The sequence below is a fragment of the Strigops habroptila genome, chromosome 3 (assembly GCF_004027225.2).
Source record: "Strigops habroptila isolate Jane chromosome 3, bStrHab1.2.pri, whole genome shotgun sequence".
Taxonomy (NCBI): domain Eukaryota; kingdom Metazoa; phylum Chordata; class Aves; order Psittaciformes; family Psittacidae; genus Strigops; species Strigops habroptila.
The window spans coordinates 81,581,723-81,594,881 of record NC_044279.2 but is presented as its reverse complement, the minus strand read 5'-3'; the positions used below and the strand labels follow the sequence as shown (position 1 = coordinate 81,594,881).

At 38.7% G+C, this 13,159-nt stretch overlaps 1 protein-coding gene across 4 annotated transcripts; it reads right to left on the bottom strand.

The window, feature by feature from the left end:
• Positions 1-733: 733 nt before the first annotated feature.
• MFSD8 (major facilitator superfamily domain containing 8) lies at positions 734-13,076 on the bottom strand. 4 transcript variants are annotated; one of them, XM_030480693.1, is made up of 12 exons: positions 12,891-13,076; positions 11,254-11,339; positions 10,202-10,245; positions 8,778-9,018; positions 8,386-8,466; positions 7,333-7,477; positions 6,641-6,699; positions 5,516-5,624; positions 4,295-4,429; positions 3,820-3,923; positions 3,429-3,688; positions 734-2,661 (listed from the first exon to the last, which is right to left on the bottom strand). In XM_030480693.1, exons 1-12 carry the CDS (start codon positions 12,980-12,982, stop codon positions 2,446-2,448), a joined length of 1,572 nt encoding a protein of 523 aa, XP_030336553.1. In that variant the 5' UTR covers positions 12,983-13,076; the 3' UTR covers positions 734-2,445. The 4 variants fall into 4 exon arrangements, with proteins under 4 accessions (XP_030336553.1, XP_030336552.1, XP_030336555.1 ...); XM_030480692.1 differs by having other exon boundaries at positions 8,386-8,499; positions 12,891-13,075; XM_030480695.1 differs by having other exon boundaries at positions 8,386-8,499; positions 10,202-10,386; positions 12,891-13,061.
• Positions 13,077-13,159: the final 83 nt, after the last annotated feature.

The following is a 13,159-nucleotide window of genomic DNA, read 5'->3' as shown; positions in this document are numbered from 1 at the left end:
TTGAACTGGCAAAATGCACGGGGGTTTGTGTATTTAATATTTTACCTCTGGCCTATATATGATTAAAAGCAGAAGCACATTTGATAGGAAAGCAAACTACACATAATGTAGTAATTAATTCAGATTGTTAATTCATAGGAATTTTATTAACTTTAGATATTTTTACCTTGTCTTAGAGATTATTAGCATTAACAGTAGCTTTTTTTTAAAGCATTTTGCTTGACTTAACTATTACAAGTCTTTGATAAAGCAAGTACTGTGTACAGCTCTTATGCAGACTTTAAGGTTTCTTGCATGTACCTGTAGATACAAACATTGTACATGCACATAAATGTGACTTTAGAAGAAAAGTTTTTGGTACATTGACCTTTAATCAACTGAGTTTTGAAGTAGCAAGTCAAGATGTGGGTCAGCACTGCATGTTAAAAGCTTGCATTATCAGCCACACTGATTATTTTGACTTCAGACATAATCTAGTTTGATGTGCAAGCTGAAAGTACAAAGAAAGAGTTGAAGGATGCCCAAGATGCAGGCAGCAGAAAGGCATGAATGCTTAGACAGAACAGGCAGCTAGCTCATAAGGAACAGGGTGATGATCCACTCCACGCGAGCCCCAGCTTAAAGCACAGCTCACCTAGGAAAATACAGACTAGTCATGGCCAAAGAATTTATAAGCCTTGCTTTCTTATTTTAATCATGTAAACATACTAATGTGCCTGGGCTACCCTTTTTTTTTGGGGGGGGGAGGGATATTGTGTATTCTACAGCTATTCACTGCAGAGAAGAGACTTTAATCTAGTTTTATCCTTTACCTTTTAACTAAGTTACAGATAAAACACTTCCCCCAAGTACCCAAACATCTTTAACTTGGAAGTTAGCTAGCCTGAAGAATAACAGTAATAAACCCCCTACGCCATATAGTTTGTCCTAACACTCAGCACAAGCTGAGCTGTAGAACATGAAACCCTGTGTTACCCATTTTGAGAACTCCTGCATTTCTCACCAATTTCTTATGGCTGAAGGAGCTTTTGGTTGCCGAAACTGAGCACTTCATTTGGCAGCCTGTCCCCACCACCCAAACACAGTATTTCTTGTACCATTTATTATGAATTGGCATATAAGAGAAATGCTTATAAAAGCAAAGCCATTTTGTGATTCTGCAGCAGGAAAGCCCCAGAGAGAACAAAACTTCTGTATTCCCTTCTGTCAGTATTGAAAAAAAATCATCTTTTTAATTTTAGTGTTTGAACAACTGATGACATAGGAATACTTAATTACATTTATTACGTTCAGTAAGCATCAAGTATTAGACACAGTAAACAGCAGCTATGACTCTCATACCCAAGTTATTACAGATTTATTTTTACCCAGTAGTATTGAAACGGATAAACCAAACCCATACAGATAAGCTTAGGCCCCATTATGAAAGAAAATAATCTCACTTTTTAGAATAAACACTGAATGATTCAAACATTGTAAATTCCTGTTTCTTATACTGTATTACCAAGAAAAAAGTCTACAGGTAACAGTCAGCACCTGCAGAGCCAGTGTCCTTCTCTTTAATTAATATGAACTGGTTGCTCGGCACAGTGCATTCATTCTCACAAATGGCAATGAAAGTGTAAACTGTCATGCTTAGTATTTCCTTCTTGTAGCTAGGAAAGGCTGTGCATTATTTCAACTCTGTGCAGGTTATATTTCTTGCTACAAAAAGGCATTCAGCAAAACAGCAGAAGAAAAATTGCACACAAGGTTCACTGTAGTTCAAGTAACAACCACTAAGGCTGTGATTTTCAATGGCTCTTCACCAACTTCAATACCCAAATCCCACATAAACAGCTTGTGAAGTAGGCACCTACCTTCCTCTACAATTCTGTCACACTTCATTTGAAATCCTGGAGAAGATGTGCTGACACGTACCAGTTTCCAAGGTACATTGTATTTTGTATTAACCAGTGCTTACAAGCTAGTAAACTGAACATCAGGAGGTTCACTGAAGTAGTGATGTTTCCATACAAAGTGCATGCAGCCCAACTAATCTTGTAGTTACAGAAGAGTTACTAATCCTGATTCACAGAATCAAGATAATACTTCTTTCACTTCTTTCTGGAAAGGATGCACGTAACCTGTGACCTTCACAGCTGCATTCCATACACAGGTGCATCATTTAAACTGCACACGCTTCATATGTGCCATCGTACCGATCTCATTTGTTCACATCTCTTCCTCTGCTGCTAGAAAAGCAGAATACAAATGCTCCGTTGCAGCAGGAGTAACCATGTATTAGGGTATGACCAAGTTACATGCTCTGTCAATGTGTAAGTACATGTGTACAGTTCTTAGCATACATCCAACAAGGTCAGGTAGTCCTCATTAAAAAGTAGTAATAAACTAAGTATTATTTCTGGTTGGTTTGACTTAGAAAAAGAAGTCCATATTCCATATTTAACAATTCTCTTCTTGCATCCTTCCATATCTGACAGAAAATGCAATTAGTCTCTTGTAGACTATCTCCAAGAGTAAGAGGGAGGCTACAACTACCCCACAGATTAAGCTAAATGCCCAGCGTGGTCCCAGGTGAGTGTATATTTGGCTTACAAAAACAGGCCCAAGTATTCGTGCTCCACTTCCAGAGGCAGTTAACCATCCCATATAGACACCCTATAGAAGATCAAAGGCTTATGTTAGTGATACAGGAATTATTGGGCTGCCCAGTAATTCCCACCAATTATCCTAATTAGAAAGTTTAGAAGTGTTTAAGCAACTGCTTATGTTTCTTAACGCGTGAAGATACTGAGTACTTTGTTTCCAAGAGTACTGCTCAGCTTCTGTTAAGCATTAATTGAAGGGCTCCATTGAGTTACACGCACTATAGCTTTCCAGTAACAAGGCATTCTGGCTTAAAGCATTTAGGTTTTTACAGCAAAATATACCAAAAAAATGAGGTAAGTGCTGAAGAAGGAAGAAAAATTTCTTTTTTTTAGGCAACAATATAAGCTTGCTCTGTGTTTCACCACTGTAAAATGTCAAAATCTGGAGGTATCACAATATTTGTAGACTTTATGTAATATACTTAGTAAAAGGAACATTATTATGTGCTGATATTCCAAATATATAATTGGTTGTTAAAAAAAATAATGACTCTTCCAGAACAATCGTGAAAGCCACAAGCTTTGGGCTTAGCTGTCCTGAAATTTACACTCTGTAGGATCCACCATAAATTGTAGCACAAGCCTTGCTTTCCAGTTCCTCTCAGGAGTTGCCTTGGATTTTAATAATGATAAGAGTCCTGAAAACTTCTACTCTGGTTGAAACATACTATTATTTGGCTGATGACAAAACGAATTTCAGCTAGATCCTTCCTTCTAATAAAGAGGGTGCAAGTCTTGGAGAGCACATGAAATAAACTGTTTTGGCATCATGCTTACCTGAGGCTTTGGTCCTAGAATTTTTGAGTATAAAGCGTAGGACATGACATTACAAACGGGATAGCCCAATCCTATGAGTATGTCAGAGCTGATATACTGGGCCAGGTAGATCATGGGAGTATTCAGGCACCAGGACTGTGTGACAGGGCAGCCCACAGGTTCTACTGAGTGGTTGGATGGAAGCGCCGTTGCTTGCAAACTCCAAAAAGGCATTACCATTTCAGTGGCAGTTGTTCTGGGAATGGAGTTATTCTTTATTTCTGCAAAAATAAGTTATGCACACCATTAAAAAACCCCAACCAAACAAAAAACCCCAACAAAAACCAAAATAATAAAAAGCTTTTTTAAAAACCCCCCACATTATGATGCCAGTTTAGTATGACTTGAATACCTTGCCACTGGATATTTGGTAGCTTTTTCCCCCAGGGCAGCAAGATAAAGAATCCAACCAAGACAATCAGTAAGCCTCCATGGAGTATGGCACGCTCACCAGTCCTATCAAACAATGAAATCACAATTAAATAGATCATTTAATTAAAGTTTATAAAGGATCTAATGACATAGCCCATTAGTTTGCAGAAAAGAGGCCTGACCAAAACACCTGCAAGAAAAATTTAAAAATCACAGTAACCTGAAACCTGTTTTCCTTGTGATCCCAGGGTAAAAGACACACAAGGAAGGGGGTTATGTTAACAGAACAAGAACAACCACAGCATCATGGCCATGTCAAAATTCGAAGTACTTCATTGTCATAGTGAACCCAAACTCATTAAAAGATCAGAGTGATGCAGATTTGGCCCTGCCATAAAGCTTTTCACACTTAGCTAACATCAGAAAGAAAATTCCAATAAGCTCCAACAACTTACTTTTTAGATAGCATTTTAACCACCATGAAAACAATAACAGATTCAATGCCAACCACGCTAAGGATTATTCCATTGTAGAAAACAGCTTCTTTCCTGGTCCAGGAATACATATCCATCGTCAATGGAGTAGCTATACTAAAGCGACAGGACAAAATTACATTAATTAAAAAAAAAGCTTCTTCTGTACAGTCGTTTCCATCCATATACTGTCCCAACCACCACATACAGTGATATAGAAGCCTTTCCTCCTGATGGGCATATCAGAAAATACAGGCTAGTTATAAACTAATGCTGTCAAGCATCATTTATTAAAACTGAACCCACTAGCTCACAACTGTATCACACCAGCCATACTCTGAAGGATCATTAGTTTATTTCTGTCAGTTCATGAAAAGATAATGGAGTTAAAGCAAAGCAAGAGCAATAGAGAGAGATAAAAACTAAGCCTGTGAGTATAAAAATAATAAACATCTAATACTGTTTCAGTTTTAGCAACTAACCAGTCTTTAAGAACTCAATTTGCTAAAAATAATGCAATCAAGACAGAGACATTGTTAAAAAAAAATAATTAACTACGCTAGAGCTTAAAAACCTCACAAAATAAATCTTACATCCTCCAACTATTTTATAAATTAAAAAGGTGATGTATACTTCAGTCTGAGGTAATGATAGTTATGTTTTACTTATTTTCTTGCCCACAGAAAATTAGGAGTGAATAACATACCTCTTGAGGTAAAAACAAACAGCCTTGTAAAATAGTGTATTTGAGAAAACAATTGCATTTAGAGTATCAAGCAATTGTTTTAAACATTCCTGGAACTTTTGGAGCTAATCAGAACCATACTACAAAATTATCCAAAACTAAAATAAAAAGGTACTCAAGACAGTTTTCTCTGAAGATTTTAGGTAGCCCAAGTTAAGCTACTTCTTTTGGTTTTTAAACATTTAAAAAGTTAAGAATATGGGTCTGCATCCAATTCAAAAGCTTTTACATTAATGTTTCATGTACCACAAAGTGCACGCTACATATTTTTAGTTATTACTGACCTTTAATTCATTACTCTACATCAGTATATATCAATTTGATTGCCTATGGTAATGGATTTCTATTTATGAAGAGTATGGTCAAGAAAATGAGTCCAACAGAAAAGCCTTTCCACGCACACCCAGTCTAACTACGTTACACGTCGAAGTATTTTGAGAAAAAATAGACAAACTTACGTTTCAAAGACAGCAAACACAAACAAGATGACAAAGAAAAGAAAATTGATTGCTACCACAGCAACATGGTCAATGTTTCCTTCTGCATCCTCATCTGGAACACCACTTTCTGCAACAAAACAAAAGAATAATCTAAACTTTAAACTGAGCTTTTTTTTTTTCCACCATCGCCAGCTACAGTCATGATTTCCTTACTTAGTTAAGTATTTAACATGCAGGTTGGTGGCTGGGTAAGCAGTTATTGACAATCCAAGTATAATGTTTTCAAATCAAAATGGAATTGTTGAAACTTCAGTTCCTCTGACAAGAAGGGAAAAGTGATTTCCAAATTGGCTGCACCATCTGTTTTCCCACTGTAATGCTGGGACTGACAAGCCCTGAGTGACAGCAAAATAAGCAAACTTTAAATAGCTTAACAACGGAAGCCAAAACACTTTCTATTCCTCTTACAAGGTCAAAAGTACACAGCAGAATTCTCTATTCCTCACACTGTCACAGAGCCTTCGCTTCTCTAACCTGGGCATATGTTTTCATACACAAAACACCCATGTGTGGTGTGCACACAGTTCCCTTTTCAAACAGAAAACGAATACAACACTGAAACTGGTGACTTCCATAGACTTTTAAAAGGGTTTAAAATGACCTTCCATTTACTTTTATTCTTCAAGTGAAAGGGATACTCACAAATGTTTTTGAATGGTGTACAAAAAGGGTGTATATTGAACATAACTGTTGCACTATGTGGCAGTTACTGTGCTTCAGTCTCGCCAACCAAATTTAGTTATACAGCTTGTAGTAAGATGCTGTATGTGAAAGCTGATATGCAATAACAATATTGCTCAGCATGATACAGAAGAGAAGTACAACTGCAGAGTAGAAGTTAAGAGGGATTTTTATGTCCATACTCACTTAATCCTGTCTCTTGGAAGAGACAGCCCCAGGGTACCAGACAGCACTATGAACACACATGAACACAACGTGGACATGAAGCAACTTCTGGACCAGTTAGAAAGAGATACATAGCCTGTTTTCCACCTTGAGTTCCCAATGCACCAAACTTTAGAGTAAATGCTTGTATGTAATAAATTACAATCACAGAGCAAGTTTTCAAGAAACTGTAAATACCTTCTCCTTCAAAACCGACACTCTTGCACTGCCGTCCCATGTCATCCACTCGATGCTCTCTACAAGTTTAGAACTGTTTTCATTAATACACATATTTATTTGATCTACTATTGAGTCAATTTTCTATTATAATAATTCTAAATGGCATAATCTTCTATTCTAATCACTCCCACTTCCTTTAAACATCATCTGTGTAGTCTACATTTGACTGCAGTGAACACCATGCTATTCAAGAAATAAAATACTCTAGTGGGATATCACGTATCTCTGTGCATCTCTTCCCTCCCCTCACTGCCACCAATGGGATAATGCATAAAAATCCCCCCTTGAGATTCTTAAAGGAAAGACATAGAAAATGAAAACCCTACAGACAAGCTAACCTTATTTCTCTTTAGAGAAAAAACATGGGCAGAAAACATCAACATGAAAAATATATCAAGGCTAAGTGAATAATCTAACAAACAGCTCTAACTTTTTTAATCAGTTTACATTCCAGCCGTAACCTTGCTATGATTAATTTCTGAGCCTAATGAAAAAGATAGGTATTAAAGAAGAAGAAACTCTGAAAAATAAATAACAGCTTCTGGTCTTAACACTGTATTTCAGTCTTACTACTCCTTCTCAGCAGTATATTGTTTGTTACAAGCCACCCACTAAAACAAGGTAGAATATTTCTGTTTTGACCTGATTACCTGAATATGGAAAAGAAGAGAATAATATTAATAACTCCTAAGAGAGCTGCAAATAAAACTGGTGCCGTATACATGTTCAGCTGAAGCTGAACTAATTTCCATGTTATTCCTTCTTCTCCAATAAGGGTGAAACACGTCTGAAAAACTTAAAAACATAATTGTATTCAGAAATTCTTCAGAATAATTAAGAAAATATGAGAAAAAATATAGAATAAACATAAAATCGCTAAGTAAAATTTAAACATGATACCTGTCAAACCTTTTAAGTTTTGAGAATCCTACTCTAGATAAACTGATGGGTATCAGTGGGATCTCAACTAGCCGGAAAACTACTTGGTTACGTACAAATACACTGTATAAATAACAGCATGACACTTAGAACTGGAACTGACTTCTGAGTGTACCAATGGTTAATTTTCTTGGCCATGTGCAGACAGCTGATCTCTTTTTCCTCTTCCTCCTACATGGAAAACTTTGGTCCTGGGACTGAACCCTCCCACCTGCTACGGGTAAGCTGGAGAGAAAAGAAGTTGTGGGAGATTTTTAATTAAACTGAGGTGCTGAGAAAAAGATTTTAAGAACATTTGCTTACTGCTGTTAGGAAACAGACTGAGAGTCCCTATCAAATTAGGAAAGGGAATTACCTAAACTTATACTCTATGCAAATCACACAAAGAATGCAGATTTTTTGTTGCTGTAGATCTTTTAATGCTCCATCAACAGTACTAGTAATAAGCAGCTGGAGAAAAACTTTCAGCCCTAAATGTTCACCTCATTGTATTACCATACAGAGAGCACTTCAGTTCTACTAATTGGATAATCATAATCTCCAGCTATAGAACACAAGTAATCAGTGCAGGCTGTTCAGGACAAAACTGCTAGTCTCTCTTTACAACACAAGGCAAGCCTAACACATTTCTCCATGAAGCAGACAGAGTATCTGAGAAGCCACAATTACACCAGATTCACAACACAGCTGCTGAGGATTCCTACTTCCAATGCCCAATTTCATCCTAAAAAGCATTAGAGATGAGGAAAGAAGAGATGCTTTACCTGGTCCTAATATGAAGCCAACTGCCTGACAGGCACTGGTATTGGCCATGGTACTTGTTCTTTCCGTAAGAGAAGTGGCACCTGCAATATATGATCGAACTACAGCCACATTTCCTTAAAAAAAACACAACAAACAAGAAAGTGTTCGTGTAAATACTAAGTTATAGTCTTATTTTGCAAAAACATTAAACCCAGCACTCCCTCTGGTATTTATACACAACTGCACAATTACAAAATTTTATTATAAAGTAATGTTGGCTGACTCTTTGCTTTAAGTAATACGTTATCATTCACGTAATGGCAAACCTGGTACTAAAATACAACATTAATACAAAATTACACAAGACGTAGGATTTAAGAATTTCCAGAAATGTAAATTGTGCTGTGGTTACCTGCTCCAAATCCCACCAGAGCACGTGCAGCCAACATGTAGTATCCGTTGTGTGAATGAGGAACATGGACGTAGGCATAAAGACAATTAGCAGCTACTGAAATAGCAGTTGAAATGACGAGAGGTTCTCTCCTTGGCCTGTAATTGGACCACAAACCGAAGAGGGGAGAGGCAACCATTTGGCCAATGCTATATGAAGCTATAATCCAGCCCAAGAAACTCGCGTCTGCTGTCGGATCAATCTGCAGAAACAAATTAATCAGTGTTATGGGTAAAGTATTTTAGTATTTTAGAAGATCAACAAAACTGTTTCAGAATCAATACCTGAACTACCTAAAACTCTTCACTGTAATTCTGAGCGTATATGGCACTATGCGATGCAGTGTCAAACCTAAGCTGTTGCCAAATGAGTCAATGTGTCTGCATGGCACTGTGCAGTGTTTTAATACAAACACACCACTCCAGATCTCAGAGGCAGTTGTTTTCATGCAGTATTTTGACTAAGGAAAATAAACCTTGCCTGTCTCCAGCAATGCATAAACCCAGTAAAAAGTGCTTTGCTTCTGAGACTGGAAATGGCTCGCTTGCAGCAAACTCAAAGTAGTTTCCATACAGCACTTCTGCTGTTACAGGCTATAGACATAACTTAAGCAGTACAGTAAGCAGTTTACATGCCAGGAGCAAGGAATCTCTGAAGTAATCTCTGTACATGCCTAAATCTATCCTGATTTACAAGGTTCTTGATGCATGTTCTTTTCTTCTCCAAGAAATCAGCAGCAGCCTCAATTTTATCGATACCTCTAGGACCCTGCCAAGGATATGTTCTTCCAAATTTGCATTTGAAACTGCCTTCTACAATTCCAGGAGCAGTAAAATCCTAGCACAGATTAAATTAAAGTTTTAGACACCTTTTATGCCACTTTTAACAAGAATGCAACAAAGAAGGGGAAAAAAAAAACCAACCAAACTCAAAACACTATCGAGGAACATTGACAATTCCCTGTTAAAAATATTAAGAAGGCCTGTGTGCAACAATCTGACATTTACAGAGCAACTGCTACCTTCAGCTTCCCTTTTTCTTTTTCCTCTTCAAAATGCAGACCAGCCTTCTGTATGTTTTAACACTACAAATGCATTCAGATAAAGGGATTTCTATTGATTCACTGTCCAAGAAAACAGTGAAATCACATTGAAAAACACTTCCGGATTATGATGTACCTTTATCAATTCAGGAAATCAACTGGCAGATTTTACATGAAATAAGGAAAGCTGTCTAAGTGGATGGCAAAATAAAAGTCTCTTATAACCACACACTTCCCTTTACTGTTTCTTTTCCTAAATAAAATGCCAAGTTTTGGATTACATACTTTCTGAGAAGGAGTTTTCTGTTCTTATTAATCAAAAAAAAAAAACAAAGATACAAACCTTTTGGAGATATGGCCACACAGACATAATTACAATTGAGAAACCTGCAATGCAGTAAAAACACAACTGAAGTTACTTTATTTGGCATGTTTATCACTAATTCCCTTTATTGAAGCAGTAATTACAGGTTCATTCTTCTGCTCTTAAAGTGCATTATAGTCTAGAACTCTGCAGGAGTCTGTCACCTGGAAAAAAAAATGTATTATATGCTTATTTTAGGGAGTGATAATTCCTCCTAACAGAAGAAACTATTTATAAAAGGACATTTTATAGATGTGTACACACTAAACAAAAAGAGCTCCTATGGAAGGAATACTGAAATGCCAAGCAAACTGCATGGGATTTTTCCTCTCAGTGGAAAGACAACAAGGTCTCCAGCGTAAAAATTACTTCTTGATACACTGACATATTTGTACTCATTTATAAAAGAAATTTTGATTCATCAAATTAAAAAAAAAAAAAAAATCACTGAAGTATCCTATTATTTTCAAGAACATTTCTAGGCCCACAGAAAACCCCCAGAAGTCAAAAATCAACCGAAGTCATGTTTCCAGGGTCAGTTCTTCAGGAATGAGATATGTTCTGCAGTGGAGATGCAAAATCTCATAGGAGAAAACGAGCTCTCATACACGTTGTGAAATAGATACATTCCTACAAAGATCTGACCTCTTAAGAACTCAGCATTATTTCTATTTTCCTTCCCAAGAAGATTCACTTATAAATAAATTATAAAAGTGTGACCTTTGTGCTGTTTGGTTCTGAGCAATAATTTTTCTGTGCCACTACATTTTACCCCAAACTATAACAAAGCCATAACACAAAGATTTAATATGTCATTTAGTCAATACTTAACGTATCTTATTAAATATAACTTTTTGCTTGATTTGCTAGTCCTGTCTTCTCTTCTGAAGAGCCAGAAAATGCACCTTCTTAAGCTTATAAAAGAAGAGTAGCATTAAGGGTGGTATGTAGTTGAAATCTAGGAAACCCTGTAATTTTCAATCCAAAATACATTAAGAAAATAACACTGAAATCCACCTGTGTTTACTCACCTACACTACTGAGAAACATAGTAAGATACATAATCCAGATGGATCGCCACCTGCTCTTATAATGCTCTTGTGTTTCCACAACATCCCTATTTTGGAAACAAAAGTCAAGAGAGAAAGAAATCACTATCAGATTCTCTTCTAGTTGTTCCTACAGCACACTGAAAACATTTTTCACAAACCTCTCAACTCAATTGTATGAATTGTTACGCAGGAATACACTTCCATACAGCAACGAATACAAAACAATTTATTTTAGAAGCACGCTAAATTTTCACTGGAAAATACTAGATTGACAAATAAAAAAAACCTCATAGGAACACTGTCACGCACCACAGCATTCAAGTGTTACACAAAGAGATCTTTATCTAGAGAGATCTTCAATTCTGCAACCTCTTTGTAGAGACACTTTGGAGCACCACAGATATCATGTGCATGCTTTAAGAAGTGTTATAAGCCACAAACCCCTAGACATCTTCTCAGAACTGTGACTTTAAAGCAAAAAAACCCCCATCCTGAACCACCATCAATTAGACTAAATGGTATGGCCAGTCTATTCTTTTACATTGTATACTTACACACTGTAAAAACTGTGTGTAAAAGATACTGCGGAAGGTTTTAAGGGCTGCAAAACAAAAGTTACAAACTTTGTGAGCAGTAAGTTATTTTCCTAAAGTTCCTAAGCACCTTCTGAAACCCACGTAGTTTTTTAGACGCAAGAACATTTCATGGTTCTTCACTTCTTTTGGTTTTGAAGTATTCTAAACAAAATAATCTCTGTCCAAAAGATGCAGACCTGGGTTATGTATGCTTGAACGTAGTTTATAAACATGTTTATATAGGTCCTACATAGACTTCGGCGTATGTGCAATTTTAAAGCTAACAGAGCTATTCCACAGCATGATTTGTACAGAAATGTTTACACAATTTAAGTGTTTTCGTTCAATTATACTTGAACCACATAAATGATGTTTCTAAATGTAGTTTGTTATCTTACATCCCATTACGCATAGAGAGAAGTGAGTCTTGGATATGCTATGTTTGCTTACTTTCAACCTTTTGGTTAAATCAAGTGGTACACTTCAAGGACCAGAACACTTCAGCAAAGACGGCAGCAGGAGCAGCCACGCTCCGTGTGTAACATTCACAGTTCTGTTGTTGTTTTCCTTACAGAAGGGGAAAAAAAACCCCAAGCGACCACCTGCTGCCCACCCCACAAGAGCGCTATTACACCCCGAGACTTCAGCACCACAATAACCCAGCCTCACGCTCAGTAATAACCTCCCAAGCAAGTGCGGTTGGTTTCTGACAGCCGGAACCAGCCCCGCCGTGGCAGCGCCCGCTCCCGCTCCCGGGCCCGGTCAAGGTTGATGACCCGCCGCCGCTCCGAGATCCCGGGAGGGCGCAGCGGGCGCGGGTGTCCCGGCTACCACAGCGCCCGGGGAAGGCGGCCCGGCCTGGGCCCCCTCCGCCGGCTCCCGGCGCGGGCGGCTTCCCTCAGGGTTGGGCTTTCCTTGCGGAGTAAAGCGCCCACACCGGGCGGAGAGGGGCTCGTCACCCACGGGTGCTCCCCCAGTCGCTCGTGGGGTGCCGCCTCACCGCCTCCGAACGGAAGGGCGCGGGACCGAACGAGCCCCTACCTGCCGCTCTCCTCCTCGTCCGCCTCTCCGGCACTCAGCAAAGGCTCCTGCCCCTCAGCAGCCACCTCCGGGCCGGACCCCGCGGCCGCCATACCGAGCTGCGGCCGCTCCCGAACCCCCGCGGTGCCGGGATCCCCGTCACGGCCCGTCCCTGTCGCCCTTCGCGCCGCCGTCAGAGGGCGCTGCCGGAGCCGGCAACAGCCGGCAACGGGGGCGGTGCCGGGGAGCGCTGGGTCACGCGCGCGGGGCGGGGCCTCCCGCGCGCGCCT

What these genes read in the sequence shown, in the direction of transcription:
- MFSD8 (XM_030480692.1), bottom strand. Translation starts at nt 12,982, where the DNA reads ATGGCGGCCGCGGGGTCCGGCCCGGAGGTGGCTGCTGAGGGGCAGGAG. An exon ending in TGTCGGTTTTGAAGGAGAAG is followed by an intron (nt 5,625 to 6,640) that starts GTATTTACAGTT and finishes GTTTTGTTGCAG; the next exon opens with AAAGTGGTGTTCCAGATGAG. An exon ending in ACCAAATATCCAGTGGCAAG is followed by an intron (nt 3,689 to 3,819) that starts GTATTCAAGTCA and finishes TTATTTTTGCAG; the next exon opens with AAATAAAGAATAACTCCATT.